At 48.9% G+C, this 25235-nt stretch overlaps 1 protein-coding gene across 1 annotated transcript in view; it reads right to left on the bottom strand.

Moving 5' to 3' along the window:
• The window catches only part of macf1a (microtubule actin crosslinking factor 1a), a 246088-nt gene that overhangs the window by 62931 nt on the left and 157922 nt on the right, over window positions 1–25235 (bottom strand). Inside the window, 15 exon segments of the mRNA XM_065020508.1 lie at window positions 10959–11407; window positions 11410–11458; window positions 13929–14923; window positions 15177–15687; window positions 15915–16114; window positions 17243–17372; window positions 17579–17820; window positions 19224–19286; window positions 19616–19727; window positions 19966–20122; window positions 21976–22142; window positions 22424–22560; window positions 22563–22740; window positions 22944–23143; window positions 24964–25087. Of these exon segments, the coding sequence (XP_064876580.1) occupies window positions 10959–11407; window positions 11410–11458; window positions 13929–14923; window positions 15177–15687; window positions 15915–16114; window positions 17243–17372; window positions 17579–17820; window positions 19224–19286; window positions 19616–19727; window positions 19966–20122; window positions 21976–22142; window positions 22424–22560; window positions 22563–22740; window positions 22944–23143; window positions 24964–25087 (3714 nt within the window).

Genomic DNA, 25235 nt, shown 5'->3' with positions numbered 1-25235 from the left:
CAGTGTAAAACAACATGGAGAAGAGACCCAAAATTCGTCAATATTCACAATCACAGTCTCCACTTCTGCATTCCCGTCTGCCGCTCTAGTGTAACCCAATCCAGCAAGGAGAGGAGTGTGTGTGTGTGTGTGTGTGGTGGGGCTCAGGAGCAAAGGAGGCTAGGGGTTACAGAAAAGAGGGCCTCAGGATGCCACACCAAAAATCTACACACACAGTCGGGGGAATCCAGCAAGCATGACAGCAACCCCTGGTACCAGACAAAAGTGGATTATTTTAACCAATGATGTATATAAACCCTGGATTGCTGATGCTATGTATTGGCCATTGAGTCTTTGAAGCCACCGGGCGGCCATATTGGCTCTCCCCAGTAAGAGCAGTTCTCCATTCCATGAATGTAATTCTTCAGTGTCTCAATTAAATGTAAATATTTTTTGTTGCTGTAGTGGGGACAGTAACATTCGTAATCTCAAATTTACTGTATACTTACAACATTTTTTTTTTTTTTGAACGGTGGGGAAGTGCCAAGATGGAGGCACAGTGGCTTCAACCCAGCACCCCCTATCAGTCATCTAGTGTATATATAAATCATTGATTTTAACCAAGTTTGTTTTTCTCCCTGTATCCCTGATACAGTGCCTGTTGTGGTTCAGGTCCTCCTCCTCCACTCGTTCTTCTCTCTTATCCTCCCTTCCCTTTTACAGTTGCTATGACTGTTCGTTTAAAGACCTCTGGCAGAGACAGCAGCCGATGTGAACTCAACTAACGCATGCCTGCCTTCTCCCTCTCGCTCGCTCTGTCGCTCTTTAGTCCACACACATTCTTCACTTGATAGGGGGAGGGAGTTCTCTCTCTCTCTTTCCTCCCCCCCCCCTCTCTCTGTGGTCTAACTGTTGCTGCGAGCCGCCCGTGGCCTGCATGTCAAACACGCTAAACTCTTCCTTTTTAACTCCCTCTCCCCCTTCTCCCCTCTCTCACACCCACTGTCAGTTGTGGTGCAGCTGTCATGGCTGCGTCCAAGGAAAACGTCTTCATAGAAACAAAAGGGGTTTGTCCCTCCTCTGCTCAGCCTCCCCCCAAAAGCTTCCTCAGTCTCGCGCGACCTCCTACAATGCCCCCGCAGCACAAGCCGCTCCAAATTGAACCGCGCGCACATGTAGGCCAGCTACCAGGAGAGCTGGAACGCCAGTGAGGGGAAATGAGCGAGGGATAGAAAGAAAGAGGGAAGAACACAAGGGGGACACAGGAAACATAATACATCAATACTATTATTTATTTTTTACGCCCTCTCTGCCGTCTCCATTTGGATCATTCCACCCTCGACCCCTTTCTTGCAGTTTGTGACCAGCCCACCCACTCCTCTCCTCTAAATTGTCATTCATCCCCCGTTCATTTGGTCTGTCACGGCTGCTTAAATGAGTCACAGTTCTACCTCAGACAGGAAGAGGGAGGGGCGAGCAGGCCCCAAAATCCCCTGGTGAGCTACACACAGTGGGGACTCAAAGCAATGGAATCCATTAACGTTTAGCCGTCAGCCAAAAAGGCCATGCTGTAGGTCTCTAGACTTCATACCATAATGTAGACCGACGACCGTGTCCGCAACGTCAGTAGAGCCGTTTGGCGATACATGCAGGTGTCTACAGGATACTGACAGTATTGACTTTGCTGTGGCTGGTTTACCCACAAGAGAACTCCTGTAGAAATGAAAGTGTGTCCCCTCTCTCGCTCCTTTCCCTGTATTTCTCTCCCTCTCCTTTCCCTTTCAACAGAACAATCATATCTCACCATCTATCCATATCGCATCTTTTTAAAGCACTGTTGTCATTTAAGGCAATTCTCTCCATTTTCCCCTTTCTCCCTCCCCTCTTTCCATCCCCCCTTCCCTTTGCCTCCTCTCTCTTGCCTCCATTGCCTCTGCCCTTTTCTCACACTCGTATCCAGGCAGCAGGGAAGTGCTCTCCCCCTCGCTCTCCCCCTCAGCAGCAGTTTAATTATTAACTAGCAGCGTTGTACCTGAGCGGCTCAATGTGGCCATTGTCTGCCCCCCCCCCCTACAGACACAAAGACAAGCATGACAAAACACCCAGCAACTTTAACCAGGCTGCCACAGTACATATAGTGAATAACAGGCTTGTCAATCAAATGAATACTGGGGGTACAATACTTTTAAGTGTTACAGATTGTTTAACTAAAGTCATGTGGCCAAATATGGTTTCTGAAATGAAGAACTCACACCTTCATACCTGAAAGACGTTGCCAAACTACGGTGTTACGCATCATTAGGGTCTGAATATGGGGCCCGTATGTGAACGTTAAAGTTTTCCCCACATCCTAATCATGGTCAAATTCCTGCTTTGTTCCCCGTTTCTGTGTTTTGCTAATTAAAAATAGACACACACGCTTTCTTCCTCTTTCCAAACAACACCTGTGCTGGGCCCTGCGAAGAGTGAGTGGGCTCTCTCTCTCTCTCTCTCTCTCTCTCTCTCTCTCTCTCTCTCTCTCTCTCTCTCTCTCTCTCTCTCTCTCTCTCTCTCTCTCTCTCTCTCTCTCTCTCTCTCTCTCTCTCTCTCTCTCTCTCTCCTCTCTCTCTCTCTTCTCTCTCTCTCTCATCCATGGTATCCCACATTCCCAACGCTTCTTAATGTAGTTTATGTAAAGAAGCAGTGTATTTGTTATGTTTGGGCTGGTAAGTGAGGACAGTGGCGATCAGGGATGAGGAGAGATGTGCTGTGGCATGCCCGTCTAATTCACAACAGCTGAGACAATACAGGACCTCGATAGCAGGGAGAGGGAGAAAGATGTAACACACACACACAGTGTGTGATTAGTGTGTGAATCTGGTGTGATTAGTGAACATTTTGTTAACCTGATCCAATCGACCCTTTAGGATGGAAAATAAACAAAGACAAAAATGAACCAAAAGAGTTGATGAACAAAAGGAGTTAAATGAATAAACAGAAAGTGGAGCCCCACAAAATCAGGCCAGGTCTCTGAAGATGATAAATGAGGAACACGACCATGCAAGTCCCGATCTACTGGAACACCTCATCAACGACCATGCAAGTCCCGATCTACTGGAACACCTCATCAACGACCATGCAAGTCCCGGGGAAGATCTACTGGAACACCTCATCAACGACCATGCAAGTCCCGGGGAAGATCTACTGGAACACCTCATCAACGACCATGCAAGTCCCGGGGAAGATCTACTGGAACACCTCATCAACGACCATGCAAGTCCCAATCTACTGGAACACCTCATCAACGACCATGCAAGTCCCGATCTACTGGAACACCTCATCAACGACCATGCAAGTCCCGATCTACTGGAACACCTCATCAACGACCATGCAAGTCCCGGGGAAGATCTACTGGAACACCTCATCAACGACCATGCAAGTCCCGGGGAAGATCTACTGGAACACCTCATCAACGACCATGCAAGTCCCAATCTACTGGAACACCTCATCAACGACCATGCAAGTCCCGATCTACTGGAACACCTCATCAACGACCATGCAAGTCCCGATCTACTGGAACACCTCATCAACGACCATGCAAGTCCCGATCTACTGGAACACCTCATCAACGACCATGCAAGTCCCGATCTACTGGAACACCTCATCAACGACCATGCAAGTCCCGGGGAAGATCTACTGGAACACCTCATCAACGACCATGCAAGTCCCGATCTACTGGAACACCTCATCAACGACCATGCAAGTTCCGATCTACTGGAACACCTCATCAACGACCATGCAAGTCCCGGGAAGATCTACTGGAACACCTCATCAACGACCATGCAAGTCCCAACTGTCAACCCGCAATCTACTGGAACACCTCATCAACGACCATGCAAGTCCCGGGAAGATCGATCTGGAACACCATGCAAGTCCCGGGAAGATCTACTGGAACACCTCATCAACGACCATGCAAGTCGCGATCTACTGGAACACCTCATCATCGACCATGCAAGTTCCGATCTACTGGAACACCTCATCAACGACCATGCAAGTCCCGGGGAAGATCTACTGGAACACCTCATCGACATGACATTACCATTAAGTCACGTCCCTTTGGACGTTCTTATTGGTTCAGTGCGACAGGCAAGCTCAATGGAGGCCAGCCAAAGTATTTGAAATGATTTTGAATAGTATATAAACCTAGGTGAGATAGACTGTCCAAGAGCTGTGGCTGTGTCAGATCTCTCATCTCTCCCCCCAGAATCCTTTACAGCACGTCTCTGAGGATTTGGTTGGAGGGTGGAGGGAGAGATGAGAGATCTGACACACACCACACGCAGGGACGGGTCTATCTCACCTAGGTTTATATACTATTCAAAATCATTTCAAATACTTTGGCTGGCCTCCATTGAGCTTGCCTGTCGCACTGAACCAATAAGAACGTCCAAAGTCCCAAACCATGCTCACTTAGCACTCCAGGCAGGCTAAAGCAGACGCTCTAAAGAATTTGAACGATTTTAAATAGTATTTGAAACCAGGATGGGGGCCAATGCAGCAGGGAGGGTGGAGAGAGAGAGAGGAGGGGGGGGGGTGAGGACAGCAGAGACGCGAGGGCATGATTTAAGGAAGGATTCCTCATCTGTCACCTCTGTCCCCATTACCAGCCCTACACAGGAATTCCCATTTGTAGTGGGGGGACTTAAAGCTTCACAACACCTCAACTCATCCCTATCCCGCTCCGTAGACTATGTCAGCTGCTCTGGGGCAAAGGGACATGCAGTAGAGCCACACCCTGGAGTCTGTGTGTGTGTGTGTGTGTCAGAGGATGTTTCTAATTCCAGCCTTTTTCAGGGGGCGTGTCCGGAATCTCAGCTGTCTCCCCACCCTCCACACACATCCTCCCGAGAGAGACACACACACACCTAGTGGGCACACAAAGCACCCCTAAACACACAAGTGAACTCTGCTGAGCACATAAGAGCACATGTACGCAGACAGTATGGCCAGCTATAAAAACATACTTGATAAACAGTCAGACTTGTCCGAACACGGGCCAACACGCCACATGTACGGAGAGCGAGGCCACTTAAAAACAACACCACCCTACCCTTCCCCTCCCTCTTTCTCTCATCCACCCCTCCATCTCTTTGTGACTCAATACGACTTCACTAATCTGACAAGATCCTCTTGCACCTTACCCCCTAATCGTTACCACCCCCCCCCCTAATCTCAGGCATGATGACATCATCTCTGTGGATTGGTGGTCTTTTTCCCTTCGGTCTAAACTGGGGTTTGGTGGGGGGATGGGATGGTGGAGCAGACAGGCTGCTTTCAGGGCAGACAGGCTGCTTTCAGGGCAGACAGACATGTTTAGGTTTGAAATGACCTGGCGAGATCCATTACAGCCCAGAGAGGAGAGTGGGACGGAGAGAGAGGGATAGAGAGGGATAGAGAGAGAGAGAGAGAGAGAGAGAGAGAGAGAGAGAGAAAGGAGAAGAGGGAGAGGGGGCTTGAGAGAGAGATAGAATGAGAGAGAGAGAGAGAGAGGAAAGGAGAAGAGGGAGGGGTGAAATGTGTGAAAAGTGGGCTCCCTGAGTGAATGAAAGAGGATCTTAGGGAAAGGGAAGTCTTGCTTATCCTCATCTGACTCTCTCTCTCTTTCTACCGCTCGCTCCTCACCACCTCTCGCTCCTCACCACCTCTCTTTCTACCGCTCGCTCCTCACCACCTCTCTTTCTACCGCTCGCTCCTCACCACCTCTCTTTCTACCGCTCGCTCCTCACCACCTCTCTTTCTACCGCTCGCTCCTCACCACCGCTCTTTCTACCGCTCGCTCCCCACCGCTCTTTCTCTCCTCACCACCTCTCTTTCTACCGCTCGCTCCTCACCACCTCTCACTCCTCACCTCTCCCTCTCTTTCTACCTCTCGCTCCTCACCACCTCTCACTCTCTCTTTCTACCTCTCGCTCCTCACCACCTCTCTTTCTACCTCTCGCTCCTCACCACCTCTCTTTCTACCGCTCGCTCCTCACCACCTCTCACTCCTCACCTCTCCCTCTCTTTCTACCTCTCGCTCCTCACCACCTCTCACTCCTCACCTCTCCCTCTCTTTCTACCTCTCGCTCCTCACCACCTCTCACTCTCTCTTTCTACCTCTCGCTCCTCACCACCTCTCTTTCTACCTCGCTCCTCACCACCTCTCACTCCTCACCTCTCCCTCTCTTTCTACCTCTCGCTCCTCACCACCTCTCACTCTCTCTTTCTACCTCTCACTCCTCACCACCTCCCTCCCCCTCTTTCTACCTCTCACTCCCTCACCACCTCTCCTCTCTTTCTACCTCTCACTCCTCACCACCTCCCTCCCCCTCTCTTTCTACCTCTCACTCCTCATCACCTCCCTCTCTTTCTACCTCTCACTCCTCACCACCTCCCTCCCCTCTTTCTACCTCTCACTCCTCACCACCTCCATCTCTCCCTCTTTCTACCTCTCACTCCTCATCACCTCCCTCTTTCTACCTCACTCCTCCCACCACCCTCCCCATCTCTATCTCACTCCTCACCACCTCCTTTCTCTCCTCTTTCTACCTCACTCCTCATCACCTCCCTCTTTCTACCTCTCACTCCTCACCACCTCTCTCCCTCTCTTTCTACCTCTCACTCCTCACCACCTCCCCTCTCTCTTTCTACCTCTCACTCCTCACCACCTCCCTCCCTCTCTCTCTCTCTTTCTACCTCTCACTCCTCACCACCTCTCCTCTCTTTCTACCTCTCACTCCTCACCACCTCCCCTCTCTCTTTCTACCTCTCACTCCTCACCACCTCCCTCCCCCTCTCTTTCTACCTCTCACTCCTCACCACCTCCCTCTCTCCCTTTCTACCTCTCACTCCTCACCACCTCCCTCTCTCTTTCTACCTCTCACTCCCACCACCTCCCTCCCTCCCTCTTTCTACCTCTCACTCCTCATCACCTCCCTCTACCTCCCCTCTCTCTACCTCTCACTCCCTCACCACCTCCCTCTCCCTCTTTCTACCTCTCACTCCCTCACCACCTCCCTCCTCCCTCTTTCTACCTCTCACTCCTCATCACCTCCCTCTTTCTACCTCTCACTCCCTCATCACCTCCCTCTTTCTACCTCTCACTCCTCACCACCTCCCCTCCCTACCTCTCACTCCTCACCACCTCCCCCTCTACCTCTCACTCCTCACCACCTCCCCCTCTCTACCTCTCACTCCTCACCACCTCCCCCTCTCTACCTCTCACTCCTCACCACCTCCCCTCTCTACCTCTCACTCCTCACCACCTCCCCTCTCTACCTCTCACCACCTCCCCCTCTCTACCTCTCACCACCTCCCCTCTCTACCTCTCACCACCTCCCCTCTCTACCTCTCACTCCTCACCACCTCCCCTCTCTACCTCTCACTCCTCACCACCTCCCCTCTCTACCTCTCACTCCTCACCACCTCCCCCTCTCTACCTCTCACTCCTCACCACCTCCCCCTCTCTACCTCTCACTCCTCACCACCTCCCCCTCTCTACCTCTCACTCCTCACCACCTCCCCCTCTCTACCTCTCACTCCTCACCACCTCCCCTCTCTACCTCTCACTCCTCACCACCTCCCCTCTCTACCTCTCACTCCTCACCACCTCCCCCTCTCTACCTCCCACTCCTCACCACCTCCCCCTCTCTACCTCCCACTCCTCACCACCTCCCCTCTCTACCTCCCACTCCTCACCACCTCCCTCCCTCTCTCTCTCTTTCTACCTCTCACTCCTCACCACCTCCCTCCCTCTCTTTCTACCTCTCACTCCTCACCACCTCCCCCCCTCTCTTTCTACCTCTCACTCCTCACCACCTCCCCCTCTTTCTACCTCTCACTCCTCACCACCTCCCTCTCTCCCTCTTTCTACCTCTCACTCCTCACCACCTCCCTCCCTCTCTCTCTCTCTTTCTACCTCTCACTCCTCACCACCTCCCTCTCTCCCTCTTTCTACCTCTCACTCCTCACCACCTCCCTCTCTCCCTCTTTCTACCTCTCACTCCTCATGACCTCCCTCTTTCTACCTCTCACTCCTCACCACCTCTCTCCCTCTTTCTACCTCACTCCTCATCACCTCCCTCTTTCTACCTCTCACTCCTCACCACCTCCCTCTTTCTACCTCTCACTCCTCACCACCTCTCTCCCTCTTTCTACCTCACTCCTCATCACCTCCCTCTTTCTACCTCTCACCTCACCACCTCCCCCTCTCTACCTCTCACTCCTCACCACCTCCCCTCTCTACCTCTCACTCCCTCACCACCTCCCCCTCTCTACCTCTCACTCCTCACCACCTCCCCTCTCTACCTCTCACTCCTCACCACCTCCCCTCTCTACCTCTCACTCCTCACCACCTCCCCCTCTCTACCTCTCACTCCTCACCACCTCCCCCTCTCTACCTCTCACTCCTCACCACCCCCTCTCTACCTCTCACTCCTCACCACCCTCTCTCTCCCTGTAGACCCCTTCCTATGCACCCAGACTAACTCTTCATGCTCTAGATACAGCGCCGGCTGTACTTTTACAATGTGCCATTATTACTGCTCTTACTACTGGCCGGAGTCAATGCCAGCAATGCCCAGCTTGTGTCTACATTTACACTGGAACATTCCATTAAGCTGTCGCCCTTCTCTTTTCCTCTCGCTCGCTAACTGCTATTCAGCTATTCTCTTTCTCTCCCCCCTTTCGCTCCTCTCCCTGCTCGTCTTCTGCCAAACATCCATCCTGCTTGCTCTCATTAAGAAGGGGAAAGAAAGGGATGGGGAGAAAGGAGAGAGAAAGTAGTGGGGGGGGGGGGGCAACCACAATATTAATAGTGTCGATAAATCAAGGGAGTACAGAATAAGAGACAGCACAGGGAGGAAGAAGAAAGCTCACCAAGACACCAGCTGAACCAATCAGAAACCAGTGTCCAGTAAGTCTAGCAACACACCCTCCAGTCAGATAAGGCTCGTCCTATATTTTAAACAGGTTTATAATTATCCCTTTATATTTGATACAATGACAACATAACCAATCATTAACACCATCTACTTAAAAATTCCACCATCTTAGGGAGCTACTGTATCTAGTGAATAAACAAATAGGAAGGGGGGGGGTGTTGAAAACGTACCGACAGCCCGGTACTTCTAGTGCAGAGGACGTGACAAAAAGCACAGGAAAAAAAGATGTTTCATATCAATGGACTCAGCCAGAAAGAACTGTCTGTGTTGTATAGTACTCATGAAATATCATTTACCATTTCACAATGAATGGAAACCAAAGGAAAGTAGCAGTACAATGGAGTGGCCCCGTTTGTGTATTGCCATTTCGCAGGACACAGCAGATTCCTACGGAACGTTCTACAGCAGATTCCTATTGAGAGGGAAGGAGTAGGCTAATTATTGTGGGCTGGGTTAGCTAACCTGGGATTTCTCCTAGACGGCTGGGGGAGCATCGCTTGAAGAAAAAAAAGAAAAAACGTATGGTGTGCGAATCGCTCTGGTATCAAACTTAGCCTGGTGTCCATCACCGTGGTGACAGGCCCTAACGAGTTCCAAGGGCTGGCGCCGGAGCAGTAGGGGGTCAGAAAGGGGGGTTGAGGGAATGTTATAAGAACGTTTAGACGCGAGCGAGTCAGCATGGGCGAAGTAGTGCGTCAGACACTTGAAGTAGAGCAGTGCTGCTGTGACTAAACTCTCGTCTCTGCCTCTAGAACTCAGTCACACCCCCTGCGATGCGCCTATGAATTATAGATCACTCCCTCTTGCATATAAGCTCACTCAAGTCCCCTATGGTAACACATACATACCTCAGTCCCCATACCGCTCTTCTGCTCTAAAGTGACAAGAATAAAGCGCCGAAGGAGGGAAACTGGACCCCCCCCCCCCCCAGACTGCTCTATAAATACAGCTGAGAGCCAGAGGAATGACTTGAGTTAGGAGAGGGGTCACACTCCATCACAACACCCCCCTCACAGCCCACTGTAGGAGCGGAGTCAGGGAAGAAACGTCACCCGTCCAAAATCCTGTTTCCGCCAGTGATAATAGAGCAGCATTAAGGGGAAGGGAAGTAGCGAGAGAGCAAAGCTGGAATTGATTTATAGAAGAGAGGATGCCACGGTACACTTCATACAGTAGGCAGAGTCCCACAGACCGAGAGAGACACGTACTCTCAAGCATCTGCGCTAGGAGAGGCTTAATCCACAAAGTTCAACAACCAAGAAGGGTCAAGTGCTTTCCTCTGAGACCTCTCCCAAGAAATGGCTCTTATGTAAACTAAAGTCTTTCAAAAGGTTCTGTGTTAGTCAATTGCTTATTTCAATAAGGCGCACTAATACTGTTGCAGGTCAGAGTCGAGCGCCAGCTGAGAGGTTCTAACAAAATGGCCACCAGAGCAACAACTGTGCAATACTATATACACAATGTCTGCTATATTTCTATGCACGTTTGTTGAATATAATTCAAACCGAAGTACGTCAAGCTCAATTCTAGAAAAATATAGCTTCACAACAACCCTAGCTGAACTGGTTCTAATAAATCCGTAATGCAATGTTTCCCAAATGGTGGCTTGTGGCTTGGTAATACTGGAGCTGTGGCCAGAAACATACTTTTCCATTCTCTGAGGAGTCACAAGACAATTCAGAAGGCTGTTCATTGATGCCGGCACCAAAAACACTTGGGAAAAACATGCCAAGCTCACTTCTAGGAGGCTGTACTACAGTATAACCATAGCTAGCTCTACCCATTTTACCAATCTCGGAAGACATAATGCCAAAAGATATGACACAATAGAGCAGAACAAAAACTTTACAATAGAGTAGCCATAGAAAGATCATTATTTCCAGGCCTGGATGAAGTCAATATGGCCGGCGGCCCACCCATCACAGAACATTGACCTGAACGGGATTGTCCATTCTAGTCAATACATTTCAGTAGTAGCACATTCATATTCCCAACCATAAACATCAAACTTGTTCTTACCTTGAACTCGTGCAGCTGCTGCTTGATGGTCTCCACCTCCGTCCCCACCACGCCCTGCGAGTTCAGCCCTTCCTCTGCCCGTCCCAGGAGCCCTTGCAGCTCCGCCACCTGGGCGTAGAATTCTCCCACCTTCTCGGCAGCTGCCTCGATCTGCTCCAGTCTGGCCTGGCCCCTCTCGGCCAGCTTCCCAGCCTGGCGGCTCAGGGCCTCAGTCTCTCTCCTCAGGGCGAGGAGATCGGGAGACGACCCCTCTCGGCGGAGCATGGCGGTGCAGTCGCCCCCGTGACCTTCAAGCTCCGACCTCAACGTGGCCAGGCGAGCCAGGAAAGTGCGGACGGCATCCGCCTGCGAGGCGAGCGAGTCGGCATCGCGCCCCACGGGGCTCAGCGAGTCCAGCTCGTCGTCCAGGTCGGACAGGCGGGAGAAGAGGTCGCGTACCGAGGACTGGACTTCCCCACACCCTGGAGACGGGACTCCAGGGTGGAACAGCACTTTTCAATCTAGAGGGGGGAGGGAGGGAAGGGGGAGAAGGAGGGAGAGTTAATAAGGTTAACAAGTTGAAAGAGGCATGGTGCCTTGCTGATGTAATATGATATAAATAGCAGGACAAATCATGCTTCATGATTCAACCTAGTTAATGTATCCTAGCTCTCTGCTTAGATTCCTAGCTTTCTCATGAGCAATGTGAAGGAAAGGAATGTGATCAGAGTGATCAGAGCAGTGAGATAAGCGACAAACTTATCTTATCAGTAATGGTCAAATGACTTCTGACCATGTATCTGATTAAATACCATACTGATTTGTACCAGTCTATAAGTAACTATCTATGGCACATTTGGGAAGTATTCATACCACTTGACTTATTCCACAATTTGCAGTGTTACAGCCTGAATTCAAAATGGATTAAATATATGTTTGTCACCCATCTACACACAATACCCCATAATGACAGAAGTGAAAACATGTTTAAAAATGCTAGAAAATGTATTTAAAATTAAATACAGAAATATTTAATTGACCTATTTTTAATATTTAAAGTATTCCCTTTGCAAATTCAACTCAGTTTTATCCAATTTCCTTTGATCATCCATGAGATGTCACTTCAACTTGGAGTCCACTTGTGACCGATTCCCCTGTTTTGACATGATTTTAGAAAGAAACACACCTGTCTATATAAGGTACCACAGTTGACAGTGTACAGTATGTCAGAGCAGAAACTACACCATGAAGTCAAAGGAACTGTCTGTAGATCACTGAGATATAATTGTGATGAGGCATATATCTGAGGAAGGGTAAAAAAAAACTATTTGAAGAGTGTTGAAGTTTCCAAGAGCACAGTGGTCTCCATCATTCGGAAATTTTAAAAATATGGAACTACCCAGACTCTGCCTAGAGCTGGCCGTACGACCAAACTGAGCAACCGGTCAAGAAGGACCTTGGTCAGGGAGAAGACCAAGAATCCAATGACCTCTGACAGAACTACTTGGCTGGAGTTTGCAAAAAGGTACGTGAAATACTCAAGATTATAAAGCAAACGATTCTGTGGTCTGATGAGACAAAAATGTAATTAATTTGGCCTGAATGCAAAGCGCAATGTCTGGAGAAAACCAGGCACAGCTCATCACAAGTCCAACACCATCCCTACCATGAAGCATGGTGGTGGCAGCATTATGCTATGGGGATGCTTTACAGCAGCAGGAACTGGGAGACTGGTAAGGATAGAGGGAACAGTAAATGAAGCCAAACATGAAATCCCTTGATGAGAACCTGCTTCAGAGTGCAAACGACTTTTTAGAAGGTGGTGAAGATTTACATTCCAACAGGACAATTAGCCAACGCAATGGCTTCAGAACAAAAAAGTGAAAGTCCTTGAGTGGCCCAGGCAGAGGCCATACTTGTATCCCATAGAAAATCTGTGGAAAGACTTGAAGATTGCTGTTCACAGCCGCTCCCCATCTAACTTAACAAAGCTTGAGAGAATCTGCAAGGAAGAACGGGGGATAAAATCCCCAAATCCAGATGTGCAAAGCTGATACAACATACCCAAGACGACTCAAAGCTGTAATCGCCATCGAAGGTGCTTCTACAAAAGTATTGACTCGGGTGTGAACACCTATTAAAATGAGCTCTTTCTGTATTTCATCGTCAATAAATGAGCAAACATTTCTAAAAACAGGTTTTCACTTAGTCGTTGTGGGGTACTGTGTGTAGATGGGTGAGACTTTTATTGAATCCATTTTGAATTCAGGCTGCAACAACAAAATGTGTAATAAGTCTAGGGTTATGAATACTTTCTGAAGGCACTGTATCACTATACAGAACAATGCTCTTGACTCATTGGTTTACATTTCAGTAAAGTGATTCAATGGTCTGAAGTTTCCTATCTGTACAATGACCATATAAGATCACTGGAACGCCGAATACTTGAACTCCTCTGTCAGCTTAAACACGTTCTGTTCTCCGTCTCAACTCACACACGCATGCACATGCATACATGCTCACACACACGCTCACTCCCACACACACACGCATACGCTCACTGACGACACACAAAGCCTTCACACCCTCGCACACAATGACCTTTGCTAAAACTAGCTCCTCCGTTGTATCAGCCACACTCCAGGCTGAATAGATTGGCTGTGTTACAATACTCATAAATGGCTTCCTTTCATTGACTCCTTTCCTTATATGTCCACTAATGTAATTGTAAAGGATGATGTAATTGTAAAAGATGAGTAAAAGTCCAACAAACCCAAACAAATGCTTTCAAAAGAGGAAAGGCTGTTGAAGAGTACTGAGACACCCTTATTGTTTTGAGTGTATGATATTTTTCAAAACTGCTTCATTTCTGGAACATTCTTCTATTGAACGGAATACAGGCCTCCATCTTTCATCTGAGTGTCTATGAAATAGTTATACTTTTTATATATGAAATACAGTTTATACTAAATTTCTCACACATCTTCTCACCTTTTCGCTGACGTCTCCAAACTCTCGGTCTGTGTCTCGGGCCTGCTGCTCCAGCCGCTGTCCTCCCTCTCCGCCGCCCCCTGCTGTGTGGGGTGCGTCCTGCACCAGCCCCTGGGCCAGATCCCTCAGGTAGGCCACCTGTGGCTGCAGCGAGTGCAGCGTCTCCTGCTGGCTCCTCAGCCGCTCCAGGCTCTTGTTGCTGCACGCCTGTGGGCCCAGCGCCTCCTGCACCTCGATCTGATGCCGCGCTGCCTCCAGCCTCCTCTCCACCGCCTGCCGCCCGTCCTCGAACTCCTTCAGTCGATCCGCTAACTCTTCCAGTTGGGAAACACAGTTCTGGAGTTTTTCTGCCAGCCCGTCGACTCTATGGTTGAGTTGGGCTTTCTCGTAGCGTATGTCTTCCTCTCCGACGTGGCAGTGTTCCAGGAGTTGGTCGGCCGCTGTGTTTAAATCCTCCAGGAGGGGGCGATGGTGCTCCAGGTCTAACCCCAGCTGCCTGGCCTTCTGCAAGGCCTTGTCCAGGGCCGCTGGGTCGAGGGAGGGCTGGATGTCAGCTTCCCGCTTCTCGCACTCTGTCACCCAGGGCGTGAGCTTGGCGCGGTGTTGCTGGTAACTCTCGGCCTTGGTCAGGGCGGTTTTCAGCAGGTTCTGGCGTTCCACGATGCACTGATTAAGCTCATCCCAGTCCTGGCGTAGGGTGGCGAGCCGGGACTGTAAGGCTGATCGTTCTTCACCCCCGGCGGGTAGCTTGGCGAGCAGGGAGGCCCCCTCGGCCTGGATGAGCTCGTAGGGGCCACGTTGGCTGGCCACCCCGCGATGAAGCTCGTCTTGCTGGGCAAGCAGGGTCCGGATAGCCTCGGGCTGGCAGGGGAGGGAGTCGGCGGTAGAGTCTCTTCGACCACCCTGGTTGTCCAACCAACTCCGCAGCTCCTCGAACATCTGCTGGAACTGCTGGGTGCTTGAGAGAGCAGCTTGGAGCTGAGACAGACCGTCAGCTGAGGGAGAGGAACAGAGGATTTAAACGCTATTCATTTACAGATGTTTTGATGAAGAACATTTAACCAGATGGACTAGCTACCTAGTTCTGAAAGAGGTTTTAGCGCTGGATTCAAAACCTAGACAACTAGCCACAAAGAGACCAAAAACCCCCAGAATATAGCCTCCACCACATACAAATACTTCTGAAGCCAACAGAGATTCATACAAACAGAATTTAGATGAACACCATAGACAAGACAGAAGACTCACTGGCCCTCTCCTCCAGGCTCCTCAGCGGGCTCCTCACACTCTCCAGCCTCTTCTTCAGCTCGTCTCTCAGGTAAGGTTCAATCACGATGGCGCTCAGCTCGCTGCACAGCTTCTCCGCCTCGCCCAGCTCATCCCTCCTCTGCTCCAGCTCAGAGCGGATCTCGCCTGTCTCCTGCAGACGCCGTTTCAGGGCCTCAGGCTGGGCACTGAGCGAGGCCTGGCCATCCAGCCGCTCACCTAGCGCCCCCACGCTGACCGAAAGGTCCTTCAGCAGGGCCTGGTATCGCTCGCTGGTGCCCTGGGCCTGGTCGATGTCCTCCGAGCGCCGGGACAGACGTTGAGTGAGGTCGTCCCACTGCTGAGAGATGGAGCCTAGCTCGGACCGGACCTCCGCTAGGTCCTTGGCATCCTGCGGGGAGGAGTCGCCACCAGACGGTGAAAGGATGCCCTCGGCCGCCTGGGTGAGTTGGTCGAACTGGGGCCGCCGGGTCTCAAACTCACGCAGCATGAACTGTGGAGGGCGGAGGGAAAGGAAAGAGGAGGAGTCAGAACCTTATCTGTCAATCAGGAATAATCTCTACATTTTGGCGAGTACAATTTATCACTAATTAATCAGAATGCTGTTGGTAATCGTTTATGCCGATTCAAGAACAGAATTGGCAAGATGTGGACAATCTATTGTGATATTCTTTTTCATTATTTTGCATGTGTTCAACATAGAGGACCTTAACTATGTACCTGGGCTTGTTGTTTCTGGGTGTTCAGCATGTTGGGGTCGATGCTCAGGGGTCCCAGCACACTCATCATCAGCTCCTTCTCTCTGAGCCACGGCCCCAACTGACTGGCTGCTGTGGCAAAGCTGCCCAGCCTATCAGCACAGGTCTCCAGTTCCGTCTGCCTCTGTACTGCCGTCTCATTGGCCTTTGCCCAGCGGGAGTCTAAGTAAATAGGAAGTGAACGTTGGAGTGAAAAACCATAGCAACTAACAAATAGTGGAGAACCATAACAGTGAAACTGATGGGTTCCATGAGTGACTCAGCCCGACTGAATAAACATTATGATTATAGACACAGTTATTATTTTGACTTGCTAATGTCCACAAACTATTTTTTTTTCATTCTGCCTCTGTACGCTTTCCTCATGACTCATACACTGGGTATCCAGCAGAGAGAGAGTCTTGGATCCACATGGCTTTGAAATAAGGCCCTGAGGGGCCTCCCGGGTGGCGCAGTGGTTAAGGGCACTGTACTGCAGCGCCAGCTGTGCCATCAGAGTCCCTGGGTTCGCGCCCAGGCTCTGTCGTAACCGGCTGCGACCTGGAGGTCCGTGGGGCGACGCACAATTGGCCTAGCGTCGCCCGGGTTAGGGAGGGGTGTCCTTGTCTCATCGCGCACCAGCGACTCCTGTGGCGGGCTGGGCGCAGTGTGCGCTAGCCAAGGTGGCCAGGTGCACGGTGTTTCCTCCGGCGCATTGGTGCGGCTGTCCGGGTTCGATGCGCACTGTGTTAAGAAGCAGTGCGGCTTGGTTGGGTTGTGTATCGGAGGACGCATGACTTTCAACCTTCGTCTCTCCCGAGCCCGTACGGGAGTTGTAGCGATGAGACAAGATAGTAGCTACTACAACAATTGGATACCATGAAATTGGGGAGAAAAAGGGGTAAAATTCAAAAAAGAAAAAAAAAAGAAATAAGGCCCTGTGAATTGTGTGGAGAAAGGAACACGGCAAAGCTCCCATCTTCAAAACTACAGGGCTATATCAGGTCAGGGTAAAGAAAGTATTTAAATAGCTTTGACTTGGAGTCATCCCATTCATTTGCTATCTAAAAATGTTTCACTTTGCTGAGGCAACTCATTAAATCTCAAATAACTACTACATTAGCCTGTCTTCTTATCCTCTGAAATGTACAGTACCATATGCTCCTTAAACAGATTCATCTACCATTCAAAATGGCTGGCTCTATTAATGATTTGATTCAGGGCCTACTGGTTCCTTATGTTAGAAAGTGTCCCTTACCCCACAACTATTGAAAATGGCCGACCCTATTCATCCATTCCAGTACCACTCACCGATCTCCTTCATTTGTTGTCTCCAGCTGTCTGCCTCTGGGGAGTCTGGGTTGTCTGCTATCAGCTTCTCCAGGGTGCTCTTCAGCTCCTCCACCTTCCCAGAATGCTCTGCCAGCTCAGACAGTAAGGCCTAAAGTATAGAGAAAGAAGAGCATATCAGTATGTTGGCTACAAAAAGACAAGGATAAGCATTTAGAACGGAAGCAAGAGTGTCAAATGTTTATGTCAGCTAGGGGAGGATAACACTGATTTTCCAAAGTAGCATTGTTGACCAACTAGCAGAGACATAATACACCCCGATATTGACTGTGGTTTGACCCAAGTCCACACATTCACCTTGTTCTCCTGGGCCTGGGCGCGTACCAACTCAGGTTTGGAGGGGGAGGTGGTAGTCTGGCCCAGGTGCAGGCTGTTCTCCCGGTCTCCCAGCCAGCGGCTGAGCTCCTCGGTACCCTGGCTGGCCTTCTGTCTGAGCTCCAGAGAAGCCTCCTGGTTCCGCCGTCTGTTCTTCAGTTCCCCTCCCAGCTCCTCGTAATGTCCGCTCACTTCCGCCACCGCCACCTGCATCTCTGTCAGGTCTGAGAGAAAGAAGGAGGAGAACAATCTATCAAAATAAATCCAAACACATTTAATTGGTATGGTGTTCTGGTAATTGGTATGGTGTTCTGGTAATTGGTACGGTGTTCTGGTAATTGGTACGGTGTTCTGGTAATTGGTATGGTGTTCTGGTAATTGGTATGGTGTTCTGGTAATTGGTATGGTGTTCTGGTAATTGGTACGGTGTTCTGGTAATTGGTATGGTGTTCTGTAATTGGTAATTGGTATGGTGTTCTGGTAATTGGTATGGTGTTCTGGTAACGGTGTTTGGTATGGTGTTCTGGTAATTGGTATGGTGTTCTGGTAATTGGTATGGTGTTCTGGTAATTGGTATGGTGTTCTGGTAATTGGTATGGTGTTCTGTTAATTGGTATGGTGTTCTGGTAATTGGTATGGTGTTCTGGTAATTGGTATGGTGTTCTGGTAATTGGTATGGTGTTCTGGTAATTGGTATGGTGTTCTGGTAATTGGTATGGTGTTCTGGTAATTGGTATGGTGTTCTGGTAATTGGTATGGTGTTCTGGTAATTGGTATGGTGTTCTGGTAATTGGTATGGTGTTCTGGTAATTGGTATGGTGTTCTGGTAATTGGTATGGAGTCACGCGGTGATATGGTATGTGGTCCTCCCACTACCACTCAGGAAACCAGGCAGTTTATTAGGCAACAGATGAAATAAGTGATGAACTTCACAGGGTGGTGAAAGCGCACGGTGATGATCTTGATGCTCCTTTCCAATAAATATCGAGGGTCTTATACTGGTGACATGACGATCGATGTTTGACTTGCAAGTTTAACAAATGAATATAATTGGCCTTTTGTCCATAACAATCTCATCATGTAGTCTATACCCGCACTGTATCTACGAGCTGTTGGCTAGAGCGCACGTGCCAATATCAGTGGCCACATTTGCTATATAACGCAACATTTCTTGTGACAAAACCAGCAGTAGAGTTGAAAATGCGATTCGGTACATGGGAATTGAACCACAATAAAGTTCTGTTTATGTGCACTACGTTATCACGCACAGACTTTTATCCGCGAGAAGTCAATTTGATGGAAACATCTCTGGTGGGGAAAACCTGGGTCGCCAGCTGGATGGAAACCTAGCTACCGAAGGACTTTGGGTCGACGTTATTAATCCAGAGGAACAGAATATTAGTGACAACAAACATTTGGAATGGTGTTAAGACACTGCAGTAGCACACACACTGTACGAAGCTCACAGACAGAAAATGGATGCACGGTAAGCATTATTGGGAGCGAGCGAGCAGGTTGTACGCCAAGGCAGTGACGCTCACAGCAGTAAGCGCCGGAGAGCATCTCATATGAGGAAGGAGTCCAGAGACGATTGGGTTTTTGGATAAGGGAGTGAGGGTGAGCTCACCTTTGCATGTGTGAATGCCATTGACCCTGCTGGGGCTGTCTGCACCATTGATCTGGGGAACACCTGGGAGAGAGACACACACACACACACTACACTCAGACGACTACACACATTGCAACAGACACTAACACACATTCGCGGACAGTCCAACACAAACACTGATAAGCATATAACACGCTCAGTCTCTGGGTTTTCACACGCTGTACACAGACAGTTTTGCATGGACATGTTTTGCACTTAAAAGATAGCATATCCTCACAGTACACGCACACATTGATAGCATAGACTTCAACACACACACAATACACACCTCACAGACAGAGCTTGGATGAACTTGGACATGCAGGTGGCAGGGGACACACGTAGGCAGTTGATTCCCCCATTCCCCTTACCTGTCTTGGCCTGGGGGGCTGTGATGTTGATGATGAGGGTCTCCAGTTCTGACCCAGTCTTGTTCAGCTCCTGAACCCGAACCCCCTGGGCCTCCCAGTCGCTCAGTAAGTCCTTAGTAAAAGAAAATGTCTGAAAGTTATTAATGGCCTTATATAATTCCTCAATGAATAATCACAAGGACATGTCTTTCTGAATCACCATCATGCTTTGGAACGCATTTATCAATACACTACGAAATCGCGCAATACCTTAGAATGAGTGAAATATGATTCAGTGATTGACCGAGGATTCTGTACGTGGCGTGAGTGTGATTAAACCAGGTACGAATGAAAAAAGGACACACACACACCTCGAGCTGCTGCACTCTCCTCTGCAGGGCCTCTGCATTGAGGTTGGCCTCTTTGGGAGGCAGCTGCTCCTGTGTTGTGTGGAGCCAGCTGAGGAGGGAGCTAGAGAGAGACCGGAAGTGGCCCAACCGCTGCTCACAACTCTGGATGGCGTTGTTCCTGGAGAGGGAAGGAGAAGGATAGGAGATGGGTGAAGATGCGGGGATGGCGAGAGAAACAAGATTGAACAAAAAAAAAGAGAGGCCAAAAGAGGGAGATGTAGGGATAGACATTGAGAAAGCGGGTGAAAAACAAAGGAGGGAGAGATCATTTTAATTCAAGCCCACTATCATGTCCATATAAAAACACATAACCATCACATTAAAATCACACGCTCCATGGCACAAAAAGAGAGAGTTACGCAGTCAAGGATAAACCAGTATCTCGACCGTATTTGCCCAAGGCTATAGTCTCCTTAGCCTTGACCCCTGCTTTGTACTTGTTCTGCACCAATCGCAGCTGCTTTCAAAACACTGCACTGACTGCGGTGCACACAGACAAAACAATCGTGATATAACAGTCTGGGTCATTGAAAGTGTTTTATTTATGTTTCGTTCACAGCCTGTAAGTGAGAGCCTCTTTTGTATGTCTGATAAATGGACACCGAACTGTGCCCATCAAGGCTTATTTTAGTAACCTCTGACCACATTCACTCCTGCGCCATCAGCTAACACTGTCCACCCCCACACCATTGTTGGCAACACACAGCGTTAAGAGACATCCCACACAGCGTTAAGAGACATCCCACACAGCGTTAAGAGACATCCCACACAGCGTTAAGAGACATCCCACACAGCGTTAAGAGACATCCCACACAGCGTTAAGAGACATCCCACACAGCGTTAAGAGACATCCCACACAGCGTTAAGAGACATCCCACACAGCGTTAAGAGACATCCCACACAGGCCTAATCCCTCACTACATGTTAGGTTCAAAGTAAATAACTCGGGGACACTAGAGAAATTTAACGAAGTTGAATCATTACCCAAAGGTTCTGTACAGCTGAAATCAGACCGCTAAACATTTCAGACATCACAGTTTATATGCATCCTACTTAAGACACTCCTCCCCCTGACAGTTTATGGCTCCACAGGAAAGAAGGTAACCAGATACCAAACCTGATGACTCCCTTAAGGGGAACTGACCTCACCCCTCACCTCCTGACCTCAACCCCTCCTTCACCTAATCCACAGATATGCACCAGTCTTTCCTATATCAACACATCGCTCTCCTCTCCTCCAACAAACACATTCCAAAGCCTCCTGGCTTTTTACAAACTCTTTCTATTCAAGGCTTTGTCTCTGTCATTTATTTTAATATCTCAATGTTCAAAGTTTAGCCGATTCCAACAATGTATAAGCTTTTGCGATCTTTTGCTAGACGAACGGACAGTCCAATGGTATTTATAAGAGGCCTGACGTAGAAATAGAAACACTAGAAGGTGCATTGCCAGTCATTCTATTTCTTGTGGCATGTCACAAGTGTGGTTAAGCTAAGCAGAGCGACATGGCAACTGGTAACTGCCATACAGGAAGTTTCATTTTTGTTGTCGTCATTTAGCAGACACTCTGACAGGAGCAATTAGGGTTAAGTGCCTTGCTCAAGGGCACAGAGACAGCTGTCCCCTCTAGTCAACTATGGGATTCGAACCAGCAACCTTGGTTACAAGCCCAATGCTCTTAACCGCTAAGCTACCTGCCACAGTGTCATATTTCAGACTGTAATGGTGGCAGCAATGTGACAGTGCGTGGTCTTATTGTGCTGTACCCATCTCCCCCTAGTGGGTTTGGTGCTGCACTACAAGCATACGTGCACCTAGAGACCTTTAAATCGATTCCGACGTGTGAATCTTTGCTTTGTGTATTGTAGGGCAGGGCTTACCTACAGGGAACTACAAAGCTTACACACAGGGCTCTGCATTGGTGTTGTATTGGATTTGGCTCAGCGTTTTTCCTGAGGCAGTGCTGCTTACCTTTCAGTGATGTTGGATTCCAGTCGGGCGAACTCATCGGACACCTCTCTGACGTTGTCCAGTAGGGTCTGTGTGCTGGTCAGGGCCTTGGCTTGGCTGAGGTCTGTCCCCAGCTGGCAGAATGACTTCAGTTGACCTGCCTCCTGCTCCTGCTCCGCTCTCACCTCCTGTAGTAGTAAGGTAGACACAGATGTGTTATCTGAAGCCTACCCTCCCCGAAAACCCTCTGCCTTCTTCCACTTCTCTGTTCAAAGATATCTATGGTTCTTTACTATTATTTATCATCCCCATCCTCTCACCTCAATGACCTGTAACACTGATATATACGGTTCTGCACCTCTATCCTCCTACCACTTTTCATATCTATGGTCTGTCAGACTATCTATGGTTCTGGAACACTTTAAGGGACCACAATGTAAATAAATCTTTACCATCCCACCCCTCTTACCTCAATGGTCTGTCTGTAGTCCTCCACACTGCGGTCAGGCTGTCCCGCGGGGCTCAAAGCTCTCAGCCTGGTCTGAGTAAAACCCTGCAGGTCCGTACTCAGTCTCTCATAGTTCTCCAGCTTGGGCAGGAGCCCCGGAGCTCAGCCTCCCTCTCGGCCTGCTTGGCCAGTGCCGCGGCGTAGTGCCGGCTCAGGCGCTCTAGTGACCCCTGGAGCCCGGAGGCCGTGGAGGCGTCAGAGCTCTGGAGCAGTTTGGAGACCGAGTCGCAGGTGGCCTCCACACTGCCCTGTCTGGATAACAGCTCCTGGCGTAGTTTCTGGAACAGAGGGGAAGTGGGTTAAAAGAAGCTCATGTAACACAACTGCAAAGTGGAAGTGTGTATTAGATGTGAAGGCAATAATTTTTAAATAATAGTCTGTTAGGTAATTTTTTTTTTTTTAGATAATTCTCATAAACAGTATTACAGCAGCTGCAGGTTATTCCATATTCCATTGTGGACCTGTATTTCTACTATGGTACCTGATTCTGTGTGAGGGCTTCCTGGACAGCCTGGGCGGTGGGTTGGACAGGCCCGGGGGTCAGCAGTAGGCCGTCCAGCCAGGCTAGCAGGCCCTTCAGTCCCTCCTGGACACTGACCGACTGGGCTACGGACGTCTGGAGCTGCTCAGCTCGCTCGGACACGGACTCAGACAGAGAGCTGAACCTCTTCTCCAGACCATCTGGCTCAGAGAGAGGAAGGATGAGAGAATGCCAGGGTGATGACTTTTCTCCATTACGATAGAGACTCGTTTGTTTAGGTGGATGGATTTTAAAAAGACATCAACAGAGATGGTGTTGTTCAGTAAGACAAGTAGATACACTGCAGGATCTATGAGGATGTGAAGGGATGAATAAGATATAACAATATAGAAGGTTATGATTGGCAGAACAATAGATACACACTACCGTTCAGAAGTTTGGGGTCACGTAGAAATGTCCTTGTTTTCCATGAAAACATGCATGAAATGAGTTGCAAAATGAATAGGAGATATAGTCAAGACGTTGACAAGGTTTTAAATAATGATTTTTCATTGAAATAATAATTGTGTCCGTCAAACTTTGCTTTCATCAAATAATCCTCCATTTGCAGCAACTACAGCCTTGCAGACCTTTGGCATTCTAGTTGTCCATTTGTTGAGGTAATCTGAAGAGATTTCACCCCATGCTTCCTGATGCACCTCCCATTGGATTGTTGGATTGGCTTGCTGGGCACTTCTTACGTACCATACGGTCAAGCTGCTCCCACAACAGCTCAATAGGGTTGAGATCCGGTTACTGTGCTGGCCACTCCATCATAGACAGAATACCAGCTGACTGCTTCTTCCCTAAATAGTTATTGCATAGTTTGGAGCTGTGCTTTGGGTCATTGTCCTGTTGTAGGAGGAAATTTGCTGCAGTTATGCGCTGTCCACATGGTATGGCATTGAAAAATGGAGTAATAGCCTTCCTTCTACAAGATCCCTTTTACCCTGTACAAATCTACCACTTTACCATCACCAAAGCAACCCCAGACCATCACATTGCCTCCACCATGCTTGACAGAGGGCGTGAAGCACTCCTCCTGCATCTTCATTTTTTCTGCGTCTCACAAATGTTATTTTTTATGATCCGAACACCTCAAACTTAACTTTGTCTGTCCATAACACTTTTTACCAATCTTCCTCCGTCCAGTGTCTGTGTTCTTTTACCCATCTTAATCTTTTCTTTTCATTGGCCAGTCTGAAATATGGCTTTTTCTTTGCAACTCTGCCTAGACGGCCGGAATCCTAGAGTCGCCTCTTCACTGTTGACGTTTAGACTGGTGTTTTGCGGGTACTATTTAATGAAGCTGCCAGTTGAGGACTTGTGAGGAGTCTGTTTCTCAAACTAGACACTCTAATGTACTTGTCCTCTTGCTCAGTTGTGCACCGGGGCCTCCCACTCCTCTCTATTCTGGTTAGAGCCAGTTTGCGCTGTTCTGTGAAGGGAGTAGTACACAGCGCTGTATGAGATCTTCAGTTTCTTGGCAATTTCTCACATGGAATAGTCTTTATTTCTCAGAACAAGAAATAGACTGATGAGTTTTAGAAGAAAGTTCTTTGTTTCTGGCCATTTTGAGCCTGTAATCGAACCCACAAATGCTGATGCTCCAGATACTCAACTAGTCTAAAGAAGGCCAGTTTTATTGCTTCTTTAATCAGAACAACAGTTTCCAGCTGTGCTAACATAATTGCAAAAGGGTTTTCTAATGATTAATCAACCATTTAAAATGATAAACTTGGATTAGCTAACAACGTGCCATTGGAATACAGGAGTGATGGTTGCTGATAATGGGCCTCTGTAGGCCTACGTAGATATTCCATTAAAAACCTGCCGTTTCCAGCTACAATAGTCATTTACAGCATTAACAATGCCTACACAGTATTTCTGATCAATTTGATGTTATTTTCTTTTTTAAAACAAGGACATTTCTAAGTGACCCCAAACTTTTGAATGGTGGTGTAGTTGTGAGCTTGTGTACCTGCAGTGCTGATGATCTCGGCAGCTCTGAGAGTGGGGGACTCCTGTGTGTTAGCCAGCTCTCTGCCTGCCCTCCTCACCTTCTCCAACTGGACTGACCGCTCCGCCAGTTCATCCTGCAACAGCTGACCAGAACACAGGGAGAGAGGGGGAAGAAAAATAACAGAAAAGGGGAAAAAGGAGGAGACATGTTGAGGTGCAGGGAATGGAAAACAGAGTTCTACCCTCTCCTCGCAAAGATCGAGGCGCTGATAAAGTCGCCTCGTTCAGTCA

Source organism: Oncorhynchus nerka, linkage group LG7, assembly GCF_034236695.1.
Source record: "Oncorhynchus nerka isolate Pitt River linkage group LG7, Oner_Uvic_2.0, whole genome shotgun sequence".
NCBI classification, from domain to species: Eukaryota; Metazoa; Chordata; class Actinopteri; order Salmoniformes; family Salmonidae; genus Oncorhynchus; species Oncorhynchus nerka.
The sequence above is the reverse complement of the archived record's forward strand: the minus strand, read 5'-3'. Positions and strand labels throughout refer to the sequence as shown.